This window comes from Pseudopipra pipra, chromosome 6 (assembly GCF_036250125.1).
Source record: "Pseudopipra pipra isolate bDixPip1 chromosome 6, bDixPip1.hap1, whole genome shotgun sequence".
NCBI classification, from domain to species: Eukaryota; Metazoa; Chordata; class Aves; order Passeriformes; family Pipridae; genus Pseudopipra; species Pseudopipra pipra.
This window is the reverse complement of record NC_087554.1, coordinates 27,322,741-27,345,197: the sequence shown is the minus strand read 5'-3', so window position 1 is coordinate 27,345,197 and position 22,457 is coordinate 27,322,741. Positions and strand designations below refer to the sequence as shown.

Sequence of the window (22,457 nt, the reverse complement as noted above, 5' to 3'; positions counted from 1 at the left end):
GCAATAATTTCAATCAGTCCCAGTGTGAAAACTAGGGGGAGAACTCCCAATAAAAAATCTCCAGCCTTCTGTTTTATCTGAACATCCTGAAGAATTTCACAGAGAAACCACATGCTTGCTGTAATGAGGGGTGTGGTTTCCCTAATGCAGATGTTTACAGGAGCAGCAATCCAATAGTTTCCACTGTTTGCAAGGCAACAGGGCATTGTTTGGTTACATGCAATTGATTTTCTAGTTGTTTATCCTGGCAGAGACTGCCCTATTCAACTTTCTTCCTCTGTCATGAATGGAAAATCAAACATCGTATTATTTCACCATATGCCAGCTGGGATTTTCAGAACCTGGTGCATATTTAACTTCAATGATGAAGTAGTTAATTCTGAGGCAGAAACAGAATTCAGAAACAATTCACAGACCAGCTGTTGGTTTATCCCCATGCTGTTTGGTCCAGGCAGCCACTACACCCTTCTTGCATTGCATCTTGTTAATAGCTTCATGCCAGAGTGAGAGAGCAGTACAATCATCTTGCTCATCCCTTCGTGTGTACCCTTGTCAAAAGTCTACCAGGGAAAGCCATTTCTTATAGGAACCAAGTACTAGGAGATCTTGCTTAAGTCATCAGCTCCAGTATCATAGTATAGACAACTACAACATCTCCTTTTATAAGACCTTACCAAGATGCATTGTTGGTACCCCAAACTAGCCTGTGAATCTGCTCCATAAATGCACTTCTTCAATGGTTAGAAATGTTCTTCTAATTTTCTCTAAACTGACCTGGAACAAATTTCTAATAATTTTATTCTAGCAACACTGTTGTTCTCTAGCTGAAATGCCTCTTTTTTGTCTCCTTGCTGTATTTCCGGTGCATGTCTGGATAACAACTAAATCCCTTCAGAACCTTTGTTCTGTTTAAGTTTCCTTTTATGTAATGGTCCCTCCATTTCTTTCATTTTTACAGTAAACTTGCTTGATCATCTATAATTAAAATTTTCATATAAAGATGGTTCACAGGAAGATCACCTGTATGCCAAAGAATGGGCTGAAGCTGTTGCTTGTTAATGCTACTTTTAAGAATTCACTATGTCACTGCAGCAGCTGTTCCAGATTGATTCCCAACACAAAGCCTGTAAGATGTTCTCTTATATTGTCTGATCAAGGCAAGACTTGAACCTTTATTTGTCACAGTTCATTTGAATAGTTTAATCATTAAGATACTTAGAAGTGAGTTACTAGGACAGACTCTTCTGGCTTCCTTTTACCTATAATAGTTGAGTAACCCAGGATGTCCTCAAGAGTGCAGTATGAGTTGCACTACTCAAAATTACTAATATAGGCTTGTAGTGAATTTTGCTTGGAAGTAGAAAGTAACAAAGCTTTCTGTAATTTCATCCTTTTAGGACAAGTCCAAAAGTATTCCAGATGATATTGCTAAGGACATGAGAGGTGTGCAAACCCAGCTCCGCAACCATGTGGCCTTGGAACACGAGCTCTCCGGTAATGAGCAGCAGGTAATGACAGTCATTTGGGATCTTTAATGTGTAGCCAAAATTCAAGTTTCCAAGATAAGCATAATAATTTGGTATTGTGAACCAAATTACTACCATCTCTCACAGAAAGACTGGAAATCTCTACAGATTTTCACTAGTTTTCTGGTTTTCTTTGTATATTCAAGGTCTAATGACAGTGATAAAGTAAATAATTTAAAACTTTTCAAATAAGGCACATACTATAATGTGTGCTGATTATTGAAGTGATTCACAGGGATATTTTTGATCATTGTTTGAAATGTATGATCATGCCAGGCTTTGTGATGTGCTTATCATCCTCTTCATAGTGTTTCAAGTGATTACAAGGAAAAAGACAGAATCAGTTTTATGTGCAGACAAAATTAATATTCATTAAACACAAAGTGCTTTGATTGACTATGGAGGATTATAGAAGAAAGTATAGGGCAGCAATCTGAAATTTTCTGTATGTTTGGAAGGGTACAAATTGGACCATGAGAAAAAAGGATAGGGCTCATAATACAAACATAAAAAGTTTCAGCTCATGAGAACAGCTTCCCTGTAGGTAAGAGATTTGCTTGGCTTCAACGAGGCCAATAAAACTAGTATGAGTTTACTCTCCACTCTTTTGTTTAATAAATGTAATAGTATACAATAGTATATATAGCATAAAACACAGCAAGTGTAACATTGAGATTATTTTAGTGGTTATCCCAGTATTAATTATCAGCAGCCTAACGTATTGGCTTCAGGACAGATAACATTAAAATTGATTCCACCAACTATTTGTGACTTTTGAAGGTAAAAGACCATGAGAGACACATGAAGAGAATGTGGTCACAGTTAAGCTAAATGGTCAATGAGAAAAAAAGGGAATAGTTAGCAATTACTTGCATTATATTAGCAATTATAATACTGGTTGCATTATTCAAATAATAAAAGGTATAGTAAAAAGGGAAAACAAAATCTGAAAAATCACTGTTGTGATGAGCCTTGGCAAACACTGGATGTCACTATTACTCCATAGAACTAAAATTATGGAAGTTTTTGTTTAATGTGAGAAAAGCTAAGTCAGATAACATTGCTTGAATTGTAGTTTCATGCACAGTTAACATATCATGCACAGTTAACATATCCCTTATCATATCATAACTTTTCTGATATTACCTGATGTCTCTGACTCTCTCCTTCCTACCTTCTTCTTTCGTCTCTGTATACAGCTGCAGGAGCTGATCCGCTCTGCAGATCATGTGCTGCCTCACTGCTCAAAGAAGCAGGTGGAAGACCTAAAAGCAAAGCAGCAGGCAATAGTGACCAACTGGAAGACTCTGAAGTCTAAAGTGGAACTGCGCAAGAAACTTTTGGAACAAATATACAAGCTTCACGAGTTTCAGGCACAAGTAAGCACTTCTGCCATCTGTCCTTTGGCACACAGGAGAAAGTTGCCTTCAATGTGTGTGAATCATAGGTGTATTTCCAAGCTGCAAAAGGCTGCAGGTGCTACCTGTGGTATTAATGAAGCATTTAAGTGCGTGTAGCTATTTAGAAAGTTGTTAGAGGATAAAGATCTTTTACCTTCTTTAAGAATAAAAGCTCATGTCCAGCTGTGTATGGAATAATTGACAGTTGTCAGAAATGACTATTGCTTCACAGGAGCAGCAGTAGTCTTTTCAAAGACTGCGATTTCCACTGAGTAAGAGTGATAAAAGGAGATGTTACACTCCCATTTACAATGCATTAAAGTTTGATCTTGCTCTCTTGGGGCATACAATAACCCACAGTTAACTTCATGGAATGTATCAAATACAACTCACTAGTTCTTGCACTAACTTCTCAAGTTGCTTAAACAGTGACATGGATATATCAGCATAATATTGTAATCAACAACGCACAGTAGCTTTGTCTCCAAAGAATTCAATAGGTCACTAAACTATAATTTGCCATAGAATACTTTGCAAACGTCGGTAATCTCAGTGAAGGCACCTGAGCTACACCATTGCAAATCAGTAGATTACTGCTGCAAGTACTGCAGTAGCAGGTTCTAAAACAACGAGAGTGTCCCCTTATATCATGAAGGAAATTGGTAATGTAGATTTCTAGAATACTTTGACGTTCTTTTATTCTTGAACTCTTCTAGATGTAACTTCAGTGTCAACTCAAGATATGTCTGGTAGTTCACATTCTGTTTCCACTTTTGGTGGGAAGCAGAGAATGTCCAGGGTATGCTGGAAAAAAATTTCCTCTGTCCTAGGTTTGTGAGCTGGGAGCAAGACCACCATAGGTGTACATGGTTCTTTTTTGTTAGCATGAGAGACTTCTTCATATTAGAGTAGTCCACTTCAAGTCTCTTATAAGTGTTCAGATTGGTGTTATCTGCCTATTTCATAAAAAAAATATATAGTTAGAGATAAAGGATGCTTATGGCACTTTGGGTTTTTTGAGGGTTTGCTTGGTTTGTTTTTTAGCTGTTACAAGTCTATTATCTTGTGCAGAACTGTCAATGGGGAAAATAAAAGTGTCTCTAGTGGTGCAGGTGAAAAGTTCATTTGTCCACTGTCTTTCTAATATCATCTAGGAATGATAGTAAAAATAAGTCAAACTTTCAGTATTGTATTCTTCTAACATATATTAGAGTCTTGAAGTCTGCAGCCTGGGAGTGTCTTCATCAGGAGGTGGGTCTTGGTGGATTTATCCATCAAAATGTAGTCACTCAGAGTTCACTTCATTATTGCTTTGCTTCATAACTTACATCATAAATTTAGTTATTGACTTCAGATAGAAAATGTCTTGTTTTCCCCACCTGTTGGGGTACTTTTTTAATTGTTATTGCTGGAACCATACAAAGCACCTTTGGTTTGAATTTTGTCTGAATGGCAAATCTATAGCCCATTTCTCCATCTGGCAGTGTGACCTTTGATCTTTAGGACTCTTAACATCATAAAACAAAATGACAAAGCCAGGTGACTGTGTTCTCAGTGACATGTCTAGACGGGATTATGCTCCAGGAAACTCCCTGCCTCTTTGATGGCAAAAAGTGTTCCTGATCCTCTTAATTTTTGCCTCCTTTCCTGACAATAATTCTTGAAACAGTGAAGAGCTGGTCCTGCAAGTTTGGTAAGCTTGTCTTTCTGCCCAGATGGGACAAGGCAGCATCATGCAGCTGTGTCTAGTGGCTAAAAAACTCAGTAGCTCTAGGGTAGGTTAGAGCAGCTTTGCTGCAGAACATCACCCAAATTGCTGAATGCAAAGAGGCAACTTTGCTATCTTTCCTCTTTGAGCTATGCCAAGAGGTCCACAAACAATGTTAGTCACAGCTGTTCAGTGTACTTTTTTCATTGTATTGTTCATATGCAGTCATTGGGTTTTTCATTAAGAAATTGTGCACAGATTAGGTGAAACAAAAAAAGTTGTCTTTCCATAAAATGAGAATTCTGCACAATCATCTAGTGTATCTCCTTGCACCCCATCAAGTACAATTTTAGTCTGATTAAATAGCAGAGAGCTGGGCCTAATGGACAACGCACGGTAACAGCAGAGGACTTCAAATATTCCAAGAAACTTTGTCAAGGAAGATGAATGTAGACATAGACTCAAAGTATTTCTAAGTGATCTGAGGCTCTTAATCTGAAGTTTCTTCTAGGGTTTGCATGGTCTCTGTCAGGCTCTGCTTAGGAGTTTCCTGCAGACTGATGCCTTGTCTATCCTTAAATGTTGCTGGCAGTGACAGTCCAGTAACCACTCATTGGCTCTTGACTTGTTCCATCACATTATATATCCTGAGATTTATGTATTTTTTCCTAATGCTTTCTTAAAATCTCGAGGAGTCTTAGACATTTGCAGTGCCAAGTGCAATGTCAGTGTCTGCAGTGACATCCAGCTGTGTGAATGAATTAGTTCTAAAAATCAAAATTATGCCAACACGTGTGCACTATGTGGGCCCCTTTAAAAGGACCACAGTCTTTTTAAACAGTCATTTAGTAGCTGTGTTTGTTGGCTTTAAGAAAGAAATCTTTATCTCTGTTTATCTTGGCTTCAAAGCCTAGACTCAGGATCCCAAATTGGCCAGTTTCAATTTTGTGGTGCTTTTCTGAAATTTTTTTTCTTGGCTGGCAGTACAAAATTTTGATGATATGAACAAAAATCCATGGGTAAAATGGAGCAGCCAAGAATCTATTTCCATTACATAGTTTCCTTCAGTGGAAAAGCCAGCAACCACTCACAAGAGAAAATTTTTAGTTCTCTGCAGTGAAAGAGGGTTTTTTTCAACACTTACTGTACCTAATAGTCTTTTAAAATACACTTTAAAAACCTGACAAACTGTTTACTACCTCAAAATTAAATCAACTAATTCAGACACAATTAAACTATAGCAAAACTTAATTAGTCATTGCATGTAATTCCCAGTATAGTCCCTTGCAATCCTAATTTTAACAAGTGACAGGGAAGAGTAAAACTCCTATTGCAGATTCAAATAAGATGCCTAAAGAAAGTGACTGTTAAAGGTGTAGAATCAAATGCAGAAATGACATACAGAAAAATGTCAAATTATTTTTACTTGTGCAAGTTGCTTCAGTCACAGTTAGAAAATAATTCTCAGATATTTGTTTTAGAACTTTCTTGCTCATAATTGCTTCAGCTGAATGCTTCAAGCATTTTAAGATATTGTAAATGTATTTATTGTTTAATCAGATTTTGAAAGTAAACTAGCATCACGTCCTTGTTCCTCCCAGAACTGTGTTTCTGTGTCAATCTCAATTCTATAGTTCCACAAACCAAAAGCTGAATCTGTACACCTGATTTGGTTATGCAATTTTTTCTAGGCTGTGATTTACCCTTTTTCCACATTTATTAGAGTGCATTTGTTTTTCATCAGAAAATTCAGACTCTCATTTGAGAATATGTGCACAACCTAATTTCAAATAGACTTGCATTAGACAAAGCTGTCGCAGAAAAATAGGATGAAACTGTTTTATCCTTTGTGAAGGAATAACATTAAAAAACACTTAAGAAAAGATGGATGAAAGGGAAATAAATTATGTCATGCTGTCATTGACATGATATGACAGAGTTTGACTATAATTATGATATTACAAACCATATATAATTTAACACAGTATGTAGAAATTCCAGTAGTCATTATCCATGCTTGTAAAATTCATAGAAGTACTGTAAGCACTAATGAAATATTTTCTTTCTTATCTGTGATTTTATTATCTATTAATCACTTCAAGTTGAACGGGCCTATGATTTTCCTCCTTCATAACCTAAGCTTGAGCTCTAACCTCAACTTTCACATTTTCTTGGGTTCCAGGTGTGGGACTATTTCTTATGGACAGCAGAAATAATAAGGGAAATGAGAGCCAAGGAGACCATTCGGGACATATCTACTAGCAGCCTGAGACTTACTCAGCATCAACAGCTACTGGCAGAGATTGAAGCACGAGAAGAGAAGTATAGTCATGCTGTACAGCTGGGTCAGTCACTCCTGCAAGATGAGGAAATGGGATCAAAAGAGGTAGTTGAAACTCTTCTGAGTTCGATCATACATATTCAGCTACTTGACACCAGTGTAACCATCACACTGTAAGCATACAAATACGCATGTGCATCACTTCTCTATACACATGACCTATGTTTGCCTCAGTGTGTTACCTAGCTTGGGCACAAAAACATCTGTTCCGTTTCCTATCTCAGCAGCAGATGCGTGCTGGCATCTCCTGAAGGACCCCTGCAGCAAAACTGGGCTCATTCAAGAAGTTCACCATGTTCTGAGCAATGGATTTAATTCTACCAACTTCCCAAACTGGATTTTCACAGAAATACTATGCCTCATATCACAGTGGTATATCCACACCAGAGCAGTCTGAACAAAAATTTGGAGTGATATAATGGCACTATTGATGACTAAAGACAATGGAGAATTAGGATCTGATTTTAGAAAGCACATTTGGGAAACAGTTACCTTTCTTTGCTCTTGGCTTGAACTGCTGTATATGCTGTAAGAAACACTTCTCCATTGCTGAAATGAGGCACCTCTGGTTATCTCTATGCTCAAATAGAATTGCTAGAACTTGTTTTACTTTTTTTTCTGTTTAATAATTTTGTTGCAATTTAAGGGGATTATCCACCACTCCGCTTAATCCTTTCTTGTCTCAGCTTACTCTGATCCATACGATCTAAAGACCAACATGACTTTTTAATCGGAAATTATGTTCAGATTCAGCAGAAACTACAGGCTTTAATGGAAGAGAAGAAAAATGTATACAATGCATGGAAACAGAAGAAGGAGTGGCTGGAGAAAATACACCAAGAACAAATGTTCTACAAGGATTGGGATCACCTGGACATGCTCCTGAATTCACAGGAGGTGAGCGAATTATAAACTTGAAATAAGCAGATAAACTCTTCAATCATTTAAATTCTTTCAAACTAAAAGGGGCACTACTGTTCACCTACAGCTTAAAATCCTTGTGTCTGCATATACACAAGACACTCTTTTTTATTTTTATAATTTGCATTGTGTATTACTTAGAGAGTGTAACAATGTACAGGAACCCACCTTTCTTATGGAGCTTAGGTGTGGAACCAGAAACAAACAGATGATTCTTGCCTGAAAGATAATTAATTGCAAATAAACATGACAGCTAACACGTGAGAGTCACAACAGAAGAGGGAGACAAGAGTCCAATATTAGTCCTCTTTATAAACAGATCTCATCATACCAACTGCTTAACCATTGGCAAATTGTTTTGTAGGCTTCAAAGAGAAGGGAAATTGCAAAGTGGGTTTGAATGGAGTTTGCTTTACAGGTGTTGCTGGAAACCTCACCTCAGGCTGAGGTTAGTGCTGGGATAATGCAACTACTGGAAGATGGATGTTGGCAGTGTGAGTTAATACAGGAAAGTGAACTGACTTCTCAGTTCTGCAAGGGTATTGATAGCTGTGTGTAGAACAACGACAAAAGAATTTTTAAGGAGTATTAGTTTCTGTTTGATGCAGTAGAGAGATGAACTAGTGAAAAAGGTCCTCTCATGAAAAGAGAGGGCAGATATAATTAATGCAGAGAGACAGAAGGATGTTCTTACTGTCGTCGTTTTGCAGCTCTTGAAATAGGGTTTTTTTCACCATTATTAAATTATCTTTTGTCTTTCTTGCACTTTGATTCATGTAACTGTTTAAAAAGGTTCCAGCTCAAGGTCTAACATTTGCTATTAGAAAACAGTGCAGTCACCCTGTGAGTTCATGAACTGATAGATTGCTATAGCCATGCTGAGACTTGGCATGCAAACCACATCAGTGGGTTGAAGGTTGCCAAATTTAAGGATTGATGCAGCACTGAAGGAGGTTGTACCTCCAGGTCATTTCTCATTAAGGAAAAATAATACTTAATTCTCCAAGACCACTGATAGAAAAATATAATGGCTCTCAGTTTGTGCTGAGCTCTGTTTTTCACCAGCGCTTTGCCACTGGCAAAAATCTTTCTGAAAACTGACCCTTCACTGTGCCATGCAGTGATACTTAACCCTTTGTAGCACGTGGGCCTGGAGCTTTCTGCTACTCATTCATTGAAGGAAATGCGTATCTTCATAATTCCCTACAATTGGCAATCTTGGCATGTGTGCCCTGCATTCTTGAGTTCGTGATGAAATATGAAACAGAGAGTTTCACCTAGGTTCGGGTTTCTGGAGTAAAATATTATATGGTTCTACCTACTATTTGTTGCCTCATTAGCAAGTGGCATGATTTGCATTACATCTACCTCAATTCCCTACTAACATCATTGCTGAGCTCCTGCACAGGAGCTCATCAGGGAAAATGTAAACTCTACAAAAGTTTGGCCGCTGTATTTTTTCTCCTTTTATGAAATGGACATCAGCCAACATGCAGAGGCAGAGGCACTGTCACTGTGGCGTCTGCTTTGCTCTGTATACTTCAGAGGTAAATGTGTAGGAAGCCACTGTGGATTAGTGTTTCTTCTTATCCCTGAGTTGAAAGCCTGTATTACTCTTACATGAAAGGGTAATGCACCTGGCATTTCTGGTATGGCCCTAGCACATTCTCTACAGGTAAATGGAACTTGTTATTGCTCCTTTGTTCAGGTGAATTTACCATTGCCATATGCTCTGAGGCAGACTGCCACAAAAGGGGTGGGTGTTCATCACAGACTGGGTAAATTGTCTTGGTGGGATCAGTCACAGTGCCTACCTCCTACCACAACTTTCTTCAGCCAAAGCAAAGCCTGAGAATGAAGACTGTGACCTCGAGGATCATGAAGGGCAATTCTGTTATCTGAATCTTTCTCTCATACTATTTTCTCAATGAACTTCCGAGGAGTCTGGTACTCAGTTTTCCTCACTGTCACTAATTATTCAGAAGATGTAACAGTTAAATGTGAATACTTGACTGTCCCTTCCAACAGCCCTTCACACAGATAAAATCTTGCAGTCAAGTAGAATGACAAGAAAATAAGCATAGGGGAATGATAAAAAGTTGGTGTTGTCCATGCAGGTGTAGAGAATGAGGGAGCCACAGTTATCATATGCTCATCACATGTACATGGTCCCTCCACCACTTTCTGCACCTGATTTAAAAAAAAAAAAAAAGCACACACAAAACCCCCCCCAATAACAATGACAAAAAGCCAAAACCAACCAACCAAACAAAAACCTGCTCAGATTGAAAAGAGCACACTTACTACAGAAAGAAGCAGAAAGTTTTTATTTCTCATTTTTGTTCATGTTTAATCCTTAGAAGACTACAACCAATTAAAGAACTGTTTCCTCTGTGAGAGTTTCGTGTATGTAAAGAATTATAGTTGCATGCTCACCGAGTTACTGTTATAAAATAGGAAAGTAGGTCACGGTGGTGTGATCATAGAGACAAATGTCTCTGATATTGCAGTCAGTGACCAAGTATCTACCTGCAATATACCAGGGAAATTACAGAATGCCATGGATTTCTGAATTAGTAATCTGGATGTCAGAGCCAGCCATATGTCTCCTCCTCCACCAACAAAGTCCCTACCATTACCTGCGTACCACAATGTCTAGAAGAGACTGTTATGAATTAGTGCTCAAACTTAATCCAGGAAATTCATAAGTCCTGGGAATTCATAAGGTGGGAAGAAGAGGTGCTGAATTTGTCCATATCCAAGGATGCAAGCAAACAGATCCCCAATGGGCTGTGTGCATTCAGGATGAGTTTCAGCTCTCACTACTCTAGATGTACCATTAAGCCAGTACTGTGAACAGCTTTCCTTTCAGGAATTACTAGCTTTCCACCATTATAAGGAATTACTAGCTTTCCACCATTATAATGACTCACACCTGTGTTGTTCATTCTTTTCATCTTAGTATTAACTCACAGCTGACACTGAGCAAAAGTACCATGAAGAAGAGGCAGCTACTCACTCCCTTCCCTTAGAACTGAAGAGATTTTGGTGAAAGCACATCTCAGCTGTGCTTCACAGATTCCACTGCTACCTGCTCATTTGAAATCATATTTTGCTATTTTTAAATCAGTTTTACTGGTTTGAAACCTGGCAATGTTGGGGATCACCTCAATGTTGAGAGCAGAGTTGCTCCACAGTGAGTATAAACACAAAGTGATGCAGGTTTAAGCTATTAAGCTGCTGAGAAGACAGAAACTGTGTGTGTTTACATACAAAATAAGTTGTACCTTTGAAGAATATATGGGGTGAAATCAATAAAGAAAGCAAGTCATTGCAAGAAGAGGTTCATTTTTTGCTGTTCATGGAAAAACAAGAAGGCATTTACCTTCTACTGGATTATAGTTTTTCCTGAATATGCAGTGCATCAGCTTGGCCTTGAATAGAAATGGCAACACTGTTCTGATTCCTCTACAGCTGGAAATCCTGCATTCCCATTGCTTTTGTTCTCTCATCCCTAAGTGTGATCATTCTTCAAACAAGTTATTCCTGTGCTGCAGAATTCCCATCTAAATGAGGGAGAAATTTAAAGAACCACAAAGCTGTCTTTTGCAGCTGCCACCATCTGCCATATGGATCAGCATATACAATTTGATAGTGAAGTGAGGTTCTTTAGTCACTACTTATATTTCATTTCTCTGCATTTGAAGAACAATTGGAAGAGGAATCTATTCCTTTTGGATGGAACTCTGTTACTACTATATGGAATTAAAATGTGGCTGCATAGCAATGTAGACTCTGCTCCCTAGGGAGACAGGCAAGATGGTAGGAAAGCAGTTCTTTCAAACATGTTTTTTAAAAAAATTCAGCCAAGGCACCACTTGAAGACTCTCAAACCCCTTTCCTGATGAGAGTTTCATCATTTGCTCTTTTCAGAAAGGACAAAAGGAAACACATTCAAAAAGGATTCCTATCAAGCAAACAAATATAAGCAATCTGTTCACCCCTTTTGTTTCTTCTGACTTTTGTGTTTGAGGCAAAGTGCAGTTATGTGCATTTCACTTCATATGTCTGCAAAATATGTGCCTAAGAAAGTAGCTTCTGCCATATTGTAATTTTTTAATCCTATTTTCCCAGTACTTCGTATGCCTTAGATGGTCTCTCCCCCAACAGCAAGGAACAGGGGAAGGAAGAAGATAGCAGAGGAGTATTTTAAACTAAGAATTACTGCTGAGAACTGCTCTTTCGTTCACTGTACGTGCCAGTGTGACAGGTTTGACTTTAAGCCAGCATCTTATATTACATCCAAGTTGCTTAAACCTTCAAAGGATTTCAGCAGAACATAGTCTAGCATTGTTCTATGCTAAAGAAAATGGAGCACATATCTAGAAAATTAGGCAACTGGCTATCTTTTTAATTTTTTGTATAATGAATTCAGTTGTGCCATCACATAGAACTTCTGTAGGAAAGTCTTGTAAGACCTGTGAACTGACATCTCATCATTCAGAGTGCAGACAAGCAATGCCTGAAAAAAGAGAAAGAAGGAAAAAAATAATTTTTGCTTAGACCAGAAACAGTGTCCAGTACACTCTGCTCTGTTCTGATCTTTTCACAGCAGCTCAGGTTAGCTGCTTTCCTTTTTTCACAGATGAAATAACAGAGAGTTTCCAGGCTGTCTCTGGCAGGCAGTTTTGGCTCCCTCCTACTGTGTCTGCAGTCTCACTGTCAGAACACTCAGGGAGCAGAGCCGTATGCTCCATAATTTATCTTTCTGCCCATCCCACGCTCATATCGCTTTGCAGACGTGACAAGTGGTGGTAGCAGTATTAGAAAGCTGAGATTTTTTATTTTGAATGTGGATTTTTTTAGTTCTTTTTTTTTTTTCCCGGGGAATGTTTATTCATCTCTCATTCCTTTGCTTCAGTGGAAGAATGGAAATTTCCAGTGCCAAAGGAAAAAGGATTAGGAGTTGGTTTTAAACACAGGGGGAAAGGCAAGCTTCTGTGGCTTTGATTTTTGCATCATTTAGAACTAAACTTCAGAATGTCATACAGGGAGCGTCCCTGGAAACCTTCATCTGCAACCTATATCTCCACTGCGAAAATGATTCTATCTTCCAGTAAAATGACCCCACGTCCTCCTTTTGAATCTGCTGTGCAGGACAGGCCTTTGCAAAAGATGCCAGCATCAGCATGGCATCCTCCCACTGGTCAGTCAGTTGCAGAGCTTGCTTCAGGAAATGCCAACTCACCACCAAGCAGTGTGTCTTCCAGAGCTTACTGTTCAAGGCTAGATGTCATCCTGGCACACACAGACCAGACGAAAGGTTTTGGGAGCACTAGTCACTGTGTCAGTCCTTCTGATGAGACATCCACATGTTCCAGTGCTTGCAAGGACCCTTGGAGCCATGGATACAAGGGGTCTGGCATTCAGTCAACATCTGCGTCTTACAAGCAATATTCAGAAAGAGAAAAAAGTGTTCATCGTACTTCTGAAAAAAGCGATCCCTTGAAGCTTGCTCTATCTTTGCCCTCTGATGTCCTTTCCTGCAAAGATCCACCAAGCTGGACATCACGCCTAGATGTTGATCTGTCTGCTATTCCAGCTGTTTCTACATTCCACAGCAAAAATCTGCATGCATCCCTGGAACCTTGTGATTCTCTCCCATCCCAACAAGGCTGTAGCCAATGCAATGTCCAAATGTCAGACCTCCACACTTCAATGAAGCTTTACATTTCAACGTGCAGCTTGATGATAAAGCCTTTTCGAGCAGATTCCTATGGAAGCAGTCATGCTCATTCAGGTCTGCTCATACCACAGCTAGAGAAGATGCCTGAAACTTCAGCTGATTTTCAAACAGGATACCAGAAACCAAAACAACACTTCCCTGCAGGTGGATCTCCAGCCCTTCAAATCACAAGACTTCATGTGACTTCCTCTAAGTATCCTGGCCTTCCCCGGCAGTCTGTCTCCAGAGATATATGGCTGTCCTCAGCTATGCTGACTGGAAGAGGAAATTCAGCTAGTGGGAATGAGGTCATAAGCAAGGATTTAAATCCAGAGCTGATTGTCTTTCAGAATTATCCTTCATCTAGGCCAGAGTTTAGGAAGACTCCATGTGATGGCCTAACACCTGCTCACCACAAGGTTTCCAAAATCACCCTGATACTTGCCACCCCTTGGACTGCTATGCCTATCCAGGTGGTAAGAGAATTTAGAAGAAGTTCAAGTCCAACAGTCTTTATCAAAACACATGATACAGATATAGCTGGCCCACCCTTTCACCCTGTGGATGTTGGGGCTGGCCTCTCTCTATCAGTGAATCCAGTTTGCTGCTCAGGATTGCTTTCTAGCCATTGGACAAGATCTGGTTGGAGACCTTCCCAGGAAACGTGCACTGTAAAAAGTGTATGTCCTGACAACCTTTTGACAAACACACCAGCTCCCACCACATCTTCAAGTCACAGAGACGCGGAGGGTGCAGGGTGTCCATCTATTGCTGTCAACATTGCATCCTTTGACTCTGGAAGGCGAGTGGTGAAGATTTTCATTCCATTCTAGGAACATTTGCAAACAGAAGATCTGATTCGTATTTAATCAAGCCAGATGGATTTCTATTTGTATGCTTACTGCCATGTTCCAACTTCCTAGAGATGACTTACAGAACAATAAGAAAGCTACTTGTGTTCTGCTGTCACCAAGGCTGCAGATACAGCTTGATCCATGCTAAATGAAGATAAGAACTCTGATCTGATTGAGCACTTAACAAGTGTTTCATTTTAACCTTTAGAATGCTATTGTTAACATGACATGCAACTGTTTACAGATTTTTCATGATTGGGCCACAGTGCTCAGCACTTTGAAGGTTCACGACTTCAGAGCCGAGAACAAGTTTCTTCTCTGCTAGTCAGTCTGGGACCTGGAACAAATGCTCAGTGTAGTTTTTCTTAGTCCTTTTCTGTTTCAGTGTTTTCATTTTCTTACTTGTCAAATGCTGTATTTCTAAATGGTTAATTCCTGGTTTTGTAAGTTTTAAAAGTAATACTTGTTTTCAAAACCCAAAATATTTAAGTGCATAGGAAGAAATCACTTTTTTCCCCTTCTTAGAAAAGGAGAGGTACTGCCCTTTCCCGAGGGAAATGAAGGGAATTCAATCTCCATAGCATGTCAAATTTGAATATCCCAGCAAAGTTTCTAGCAGTAAAACTATGGGGAGTTTAAAAAGAATTTAGTCTGCCTTCAGACAAATGTTTCATAAGTAAATATTTTAATGATGATGTTGTATGGGCTTAAGATTCTGGTCCAACACCTACTACTTACAGGATAGGGATCGAGCTTGCGAATTTTGAAGACAGAGATAGGTGTGAAGAAGGAATTACAGCAGTTATGGGGAAAAAACCTCACTGTGTTATCTCTGTGTTTTTTCCCATATACATTTCCAATGTGAGATAATTATATTCTTATGCCATAAGACAGCATGCAGTAGGAGGAGGGAAGGAAATTTTAAATATCTTTAACATTATAATTTTGCATATAGATTGTGAGGAGAGAAGCCGATAATATAGTGATGTCAGTGTGATAGAAAAAGTATGTGTTTTCTCTTTATAAAAAACTTCAGTGCATTTTATTCCACCTATGGTTATAGTATGATACCTTGTTGTAACTTTTACTGAAATGAAGCATAGTACAACATTTTTGTGTACCATATATAGTCATCCTATCAAACATATTTATTTACTTTGCTAAATGAAATATCAATTTTTTTCTTTTTTATTTACTTCTATCAGAATTAAGTCAAATCAAACTTTGTTGTTATCTATTTGGGCAGATAGTTTGGACTTGATTACATGCTTTAAGTGAAGGCTTTTAAAACTGGAAGTAATTCAGGCTTTTAGTGCATGTTTAAAGCAGAAGGATTTTCTGTGGAGTTCCAGCAATCTCAACAGCAAGCCAAGGGCAGGCAGCGAGGGGCAAAATCTGTGGAGCTTGTTATACTGTGAAGAGCAGGAGAAGGGAGTGAATTTGCAGAAATACTTAAAATAAATTTTATTCTAGAGAAATAGAAACTAGTCTTCTTGGAATATGAATTTCTTTTGGGGTTATGTCAGCTTCCAGTATGTATAAATGTGAAGTTGTGGTATCCAGAGAGCATAGCTGGGCTAATGATTAAAATGTTTCTTCAGTATTTCTTTAAAAGCTAGAGCTGGCATAAGCTGTCACATAAGTGTGTATATAGTACTGACTTATTTAAAATGAATTTTTTTTTAAACTGGACTTCATTTTTAGTTCTGCATTAACTTGTATGCAAGAGTTCTTACATGACTGTGTATTGAAAACTATGCAATGAGCTCAGAAATAGAGAAAACCTCTAGTGAAGTAGGGTTAAAACCTCCATTTCTGTACTTTACATCATTAATAAATTGACTGTTCCATTCTCCATTTAAAATCTCAAAAATCTCAAAAACCATTTTGTGGTTTTAAGCATCTTTGCAAGTCTTCTCTTAAAAACTAGTCCCTTTTATAGTAAGTGGCCAAGTCTTTGGTGCTTTTCGTGGCTGAGCAAAATTCCTGATGATGGGCCATGATTCATAATAGCAACAAACTTGAAAAAAAAGTTTATATATACTGTTTCCTCTGTGAGACCCTGGTAGGTTACCTGAGGAGGGCTATGCAGTGTTTTATAGTTGAAATCAATGTGTCTTATTCAAAGCAGGTGTTTGGGGACCTTTCTAAAAACCTGCCAGAAAGTGATGTAGTTGGCCACAGGCCAGCATTGTGGCACAGGAGCCAATTTTCATTCTGCTTTCAGACTGGTATAACAAGTACTTACATGAAAAAAATGTTGTGGTTCTGATTCTAACAATGGCTGTCATAAGATTTCTGTTTAAAAGATGAATGGAATGGAAAATTTTTACCTTAGCAGCTCTCCAAGTAGCACTGTTAGTGCTACAGGGGCTGCTTTCTTCTAAAATTGGTGCCATTGCCTCTCCTGTAATGTATGCAGCCACTTTCCTTTTGCAGCAATTTTCTTTTTGTGCACCAGTTTTCTTTCTCAGTGTCAAAGCCTTGGTTTTGGCATTTGCACGAGCTTCTGCTTGGAGGTCTTGGTCCAAAGCTTTCAGGAGGACTTTTTCCCACTGCTGTAATATCTGAAGGAATCGAGCTTTGAATGCTCAGTGTCATTTGTGTTTAGTGGTTTTCAGTTGGAGCAAGGCACTGAACACTCCAGTGGCAGCTGCTTATGACTCACCACCCCACACCCCTGCTCTCAAATGTCTCTGTTCTCTTCTTCAAGGAATCTAACCACGTTTACCGGTAGATACCCCTTGTGTTTTTCTTCCATCACAGGTTTATGAGCAGGAAAACTAATAGTTGACCATTTCTTCAGGTACCAGTTTCACTGCTAAGAGTTACTAGATAAAAGTCCTGGAGGTAAAATCTTTTTTGACCAAAAATGGTAGATAATTCACAGAATATGTAAAGAAGCTACAGTATTTTTTAAGCAGTGTTTAAAGCTTCAAAATAGACATACAGTGTGTGGCTGTATGTTTGTGTACCCAAAACAGCAGTGAGTTAGATTCAGCTGATAACTTTTTATTTCTGTGTTAGTAACAGCAGTGTAAATATAGATGGTAATAGTAAGGTGGTTTAATAAGGCATTACTGTAGACAAACCTGGAACCCACACATGTGGAGATCTTTCTTCAAAAGAGCAAACGAAATCCAGTAACACTCTCAAAAAAAAAATATATATATAATTTCATACACTTGATGAGTAGGATAGATCAAAGGATTAAAGTTTGAATTACAGAGTATCTGCCTTCTGATGGGGGTTATATTTAACAGACAGAGGCATCAATATATTTCTTTAGGCATTCTGGTGATTAATGGGACAGACGTACTATAAGCTTAGGCCTGTTTTGTTCACTGTCTTCTTGACAGTGATTACTGTGATGGGATTTATTTACCTTTCTTTTGATACTTGGTATGGATTAGTATAGAGCAGTTTGTACATCCAGCCTGGGCATGATAGTCTTCTGTGCATTTTTTTCTATATGCAAAATATTCACTCCTGAAAAATGGACCAGAACATCAGGTCAAGTCTGGCTGTCAGTCCTCTTATCTACAACTGCCAAGGAGGGCTGAGTGGTGGCAGCAGTAAAAAAGTCCATCAACCAGCTGAAGATCAAAGCATCAAGGCGAGGTAGTGACTTAAATGTGGGGTCTGTCCAGGAGGACCAGGGCAGAGCTCAGACTTCCCCTCAGTGTAGCTCAGGCAGGGCTGGTGGCCAGGGCCGAGCCTCAGAGGGACCCCCAGATGGGAGCAGGACGTCCATCCAGGGGACAGTCAGAACCACCAGAGCCTCTTAGTGCATTCAGACCCTGACAAGTACGTGTGGATTGCCCTGCACATGCATTCATGCTTGGGAAACCTCTCCTTCAGAAGATGCCCTGTGGAGTTAAACAGTCATCCAATACTTCTGTGCAGAAAATGAACATCATGACTGGTTTTCTAAAGTAGCTACCAAAGAATATCCTTTACCTCTCATAAAAAACACACTGTAAGACTGTTACAGAACTGTAATGCTTAGTAAAGCAAGAAGGACCTCTCCAGATGTTATTTTTTTCTGCACATATCTATGGTTTTAAGGCACAGATTTACCTATGTTATTTACCAACCCTTTTCTGAAACTATTAGCAATTGTGTTTCACTGATTCTATTCTGTTTCTTTCCTGCCTCTTAATTCTTTCACACTGTATCACTGTATCAAATTCTTCTTCCATCTCCATTAATTGCACTTTACCCAGGTAGAGTTACTGGTTGGAAATTCTCATCCTTGTCCAAATATTTATGATTCCATGAGCTCACAAAATGCATTACACATTACACACTGCTGATAAATGTAATCCCTCACAACAGTCTGATTTCCCCAGGTCTGTCCAGTCATAGTCACTTCAGTGTGAACCTTGCTCATGGGTAATTTTTGCTCATGTCCCTTCAGAGCCTCTAATTGAGGTTTTTGCTTTGCTGTTGTCTCATTGAATAAGAAAAAAAATGTGGGCAATTAAATCCTCTGGAAAAGAATACATTCTTATTAATCTGGAGAAAAGCATAGTTTTTTCTTGATAATAGATAACTACATTGTTTATTCTTCTGCATTTGGCAAAACCGAATATAACAGAATGCACGGCAGAAGTAATTGGGCAGTCACTCAACACCAGCACAGAATCAGGAAACACTGCAGTGCCTTAGTTGGAATAGCTGGAAAAGGTTCTCAGGAAGCTGGAAGAAGGTCAGATTCTTTAAAACTGCACTTATTATTTTAGACTAAAGTCTTTCTGCATCAGAGACTGACAGAACAGACAGTAAATAAAATTAATGCAGACAAATTGGAAAGATGGCCTGAAAATATAACAAATGTATTGCACTTGGTACAGATGCAAGCTATGACATTTTTCAGGAATAATCAGCTGCTTAAATACAGGATGGGGTCAAACTGGTCTGTCAGCAGTTCTTCTGAAAAGCTTCTGGAATCTTACAGTAGATTGCAAGGTGAACTTGAGTTCATGGTATTGTATAGAAGATAAGCACCATATACAGACACATGCTGAAGATTGCAGCTTGAAAGGCACATATAAATGCTCTACTGTGTTCACAGCCTTCACTCTGACAGTCTGATTGCTTATTGACAGTTATTGCATCAAGTTTCAAAATAAGAAGAAATAGAGAAAATCCAGAGAGAAATAGGAATAAACAGAATCAAGAAGACACAGCTGTTGTGGAATAATTGATCAGATCAGTGTAGTTTTAGCCTAGAGAAGACAGAAATCCCAATATGTGATGTCTACAAACATGTACAAGGCTGAAGCAGATGTAAAAGGAATGATCATCCTTCATGTGATGAAGAGGGCAGTATATAGCAACGTGTAGTGCTAGCCGTGCATTTTCAGGATAGATATTTGGAAAATCCTGCTGATTTAAGGTAATGAACTTAAGGTAATGAAGCACTGGAGTAAATTGCCCAGGGAGGCTGCAAAGTCTCTGTTACAGGAACTCTTCTGAGAAGGAATCATATGGACATCTGTCAGACATGAGAGTGATCTTACTTGAGATTACAAGGATGGCTTAGACCTCTGGAATTTACTGCCTTGTGACTTAGTGATTATAATAAGCAGTGACAGGTCACTTTCTTCAGCTGGACCTGTTAATGCTTCTCTTTCTAGCTAAAGACCATGGAGTTATATTAATTAATTTCCAATTTCAGTTGCCTCCTGTTCCTTTCTTTCCCTCTCAAATGTACTCTCAACAGCAGAGTTAATACCTCTTCTCCCATTTATGAATAAAGTTTATGTGATAATTAATCCACTGAGAGAAATAATAAACTTTTTTTTATAGATTTATTTGAAAAGCAGTGACCTCGGAACCTCTGTAAATGAAGTAGAGCAACTGATAAGGAAACATGAGGCTTTTGAGAAGCTTCTGGCATCACAGGATGAGAAGGTACAAAAATCAACAACAAATATTCTACCAGCCCAAGAGCTAGAATTTTGTATATATATATATATAATTTTTTTTAATATGCTAACACATTCAATTGCTGACAGGCATGATATGCCTGATATGCTTGAACCAAAGAGAAAATGAGGAAGCTTAGGGAAATAAGAGGCAGAGCATTGGAGAACAAGTGTTAAAACATTCCACGCCCAAGGCCTCCCTGTATTGTCTTGCAGCAGATAGGAAAACCACTCAGTGTGCTGAACAGTGGGAGCTACAAGAAGAAATATTTAAAGCAGGCCCTATTGTGTCATGGATATCAGAAGTTTCTGGTTTTTTCATTAAAAAAATAGTGGCTTTTATAGCAAGTAAAATACAGGAGGTCAAATTATTTAAATATGCATTTGGTATACAATGGCTGTGCCAAACTGTCTCGCCTCTCCACAACTTTGGAATAGATACTGGTCTGCTCACCTTCATGTAAATGAATCTGCCTGATAGCCACTGCTCTAACTCACCCAGGCTAGGGCTAAACTTAAACCTGGGGCTATTCCTGGGTTCCTTAGAAGGAATGAACTCCCAGAACTCTTGCCAGCTCCCTGCCAGACAGATTGCTTATTTTGAGAGCTACCTTCCAACACCTGATTTCCACAAAGAAATAAAACTTGAGCACTGGCACTTATGAATGTCATGCTTGCTCCATGATTCCTTGCACCAGCTGATCAGTGACTTAGGGACTCCTGGAGCTACAACTTCAATTCATTTAAGTAGCCAGGATCCACCACAGACAGCAATGATAATAATGTCATAGGTGTAATATAGTACAGGGTGAGGGGGAATGCTGATTAACCTCTCCCTGCTATTCTTGATTTATTACAGAAAAAAGGAAAATCTTTTAGGTATGGAAAGAAGCTTGGATTTTGTTTCTTTCACACCACTTGGAAGCATAAAAGTAATTTCAGATTTGTTGTCTCCTCAGATGATATCTCTTCAAGAACAGGCAAGCAGGCTGGAAAAGGCTGATGGACTGGAAGGGCGAAAGATTCAGCACAAACTGAATGTCATTCATGAGAGGAAGCATCAGATCAAGAATCTATCCCAGAATAGGAGAGAGAAGCTGCAGATTGCCCTTCTTCTGGCACTTTTCTACCAGAACTTGGAAGAGGTAAGAGGGTTTTAGACTGGGATGGAGCTGGAAGGCAGAGCAACTGCCTACTTCTGCTGGAGGAAGTGCTCGCTTTGACTGGTCTCTGCAGAATATGTTGGTCTCTATTTGTCTCCTATTCTGGCCTTAGTCTTGTAACTGAGTAGCTCTGTTCCTGGCAGTACTGTTAGAAAGGCATACTAGGTCAATCTTTCAAAGAGCAGCACAATGTGTGTGACTGAAAATGTGCTAGCATATCTGGTGTACTGGCATAAACAAGAGCACATAGGCCCAGGCAGACATTTGCAAACACTTGCTTGTTTGGTATCCACCCCTTCTGCTGCTGTATCCCATGGAATATCCTCCATGATTTAAAGAAAAAACTGCAGGTGCTGGTCACCTCCCAGCCCATGAAAAAGACACGTGTCCTGACACAGATCAGGTTAATATCATCACCAAAAGAGAATGAATGCCTACAACACAGCTGCTGCCAGCAACAAAATTTCTCTTTGTTGTTGTTGTTCTTTTTTTTTTGTTGGTTTTTGTTTGTTTGTGTGGTTTGTTTTTGGTTTGGATTGGTTTTAATTAATTTTGTTTGTTTGTTTGTTTGTTTTTCAAGAAAAAGAATAATCTAAGGCTACTAAAATTCTATTTACAGCACAATGTATTTGGAACTCTCCCCTACCCCAAACACTCAGACATTTAAATACCCTCTTCTTTGGCCACACTACAAAGCCAGAGCTATTCTTCTTTTTTTCTGGTTGTTTTTTCTTTTAGTAAACTTTATCAGAAATTATTTATACACCCAAACACTAACTTGTATTATTTAACTATACTTTTACTATCACATGATGTGAAAGTAATGAAATTTCACCAGTAGTAGCCACCTTTTGGACTAGCAGAGTGGAGTGGAGGGGGTGTTGCC

General features: G+C 38.8%; 1 protein-coding gene across 1 annotated transcript in view; it reads left to right on the top strand.

Annotated features, from left to right (window-relative positions):
- The window catches only part of SPTBN5 (spectrin beta, non-erythrocytic 5), a 97,390-nt gene that overhangs the window by 35,326 nt on the left and 39,607 nt on the right, over window positions 1-22,457 (top strand). Inside the window, 6 exon segments of the mRNA XM_064658121.1 lie at window positions 1,398-1,508; window positions 2,726-2,905; window positions 6,817-7,020; window positions 7,723-7,872; window positions 20,290-20,394; window positions 21,368-21,553. Coding sequence (XP_064514191.1) covers window positions 1,398-1,508; window positions 2,726-2,905; window positions 6,817-7,020; window positions 7,723-7,872; window positions 20,290-20,394; window positions 21,368-21,553 — 936 coding nt within the window.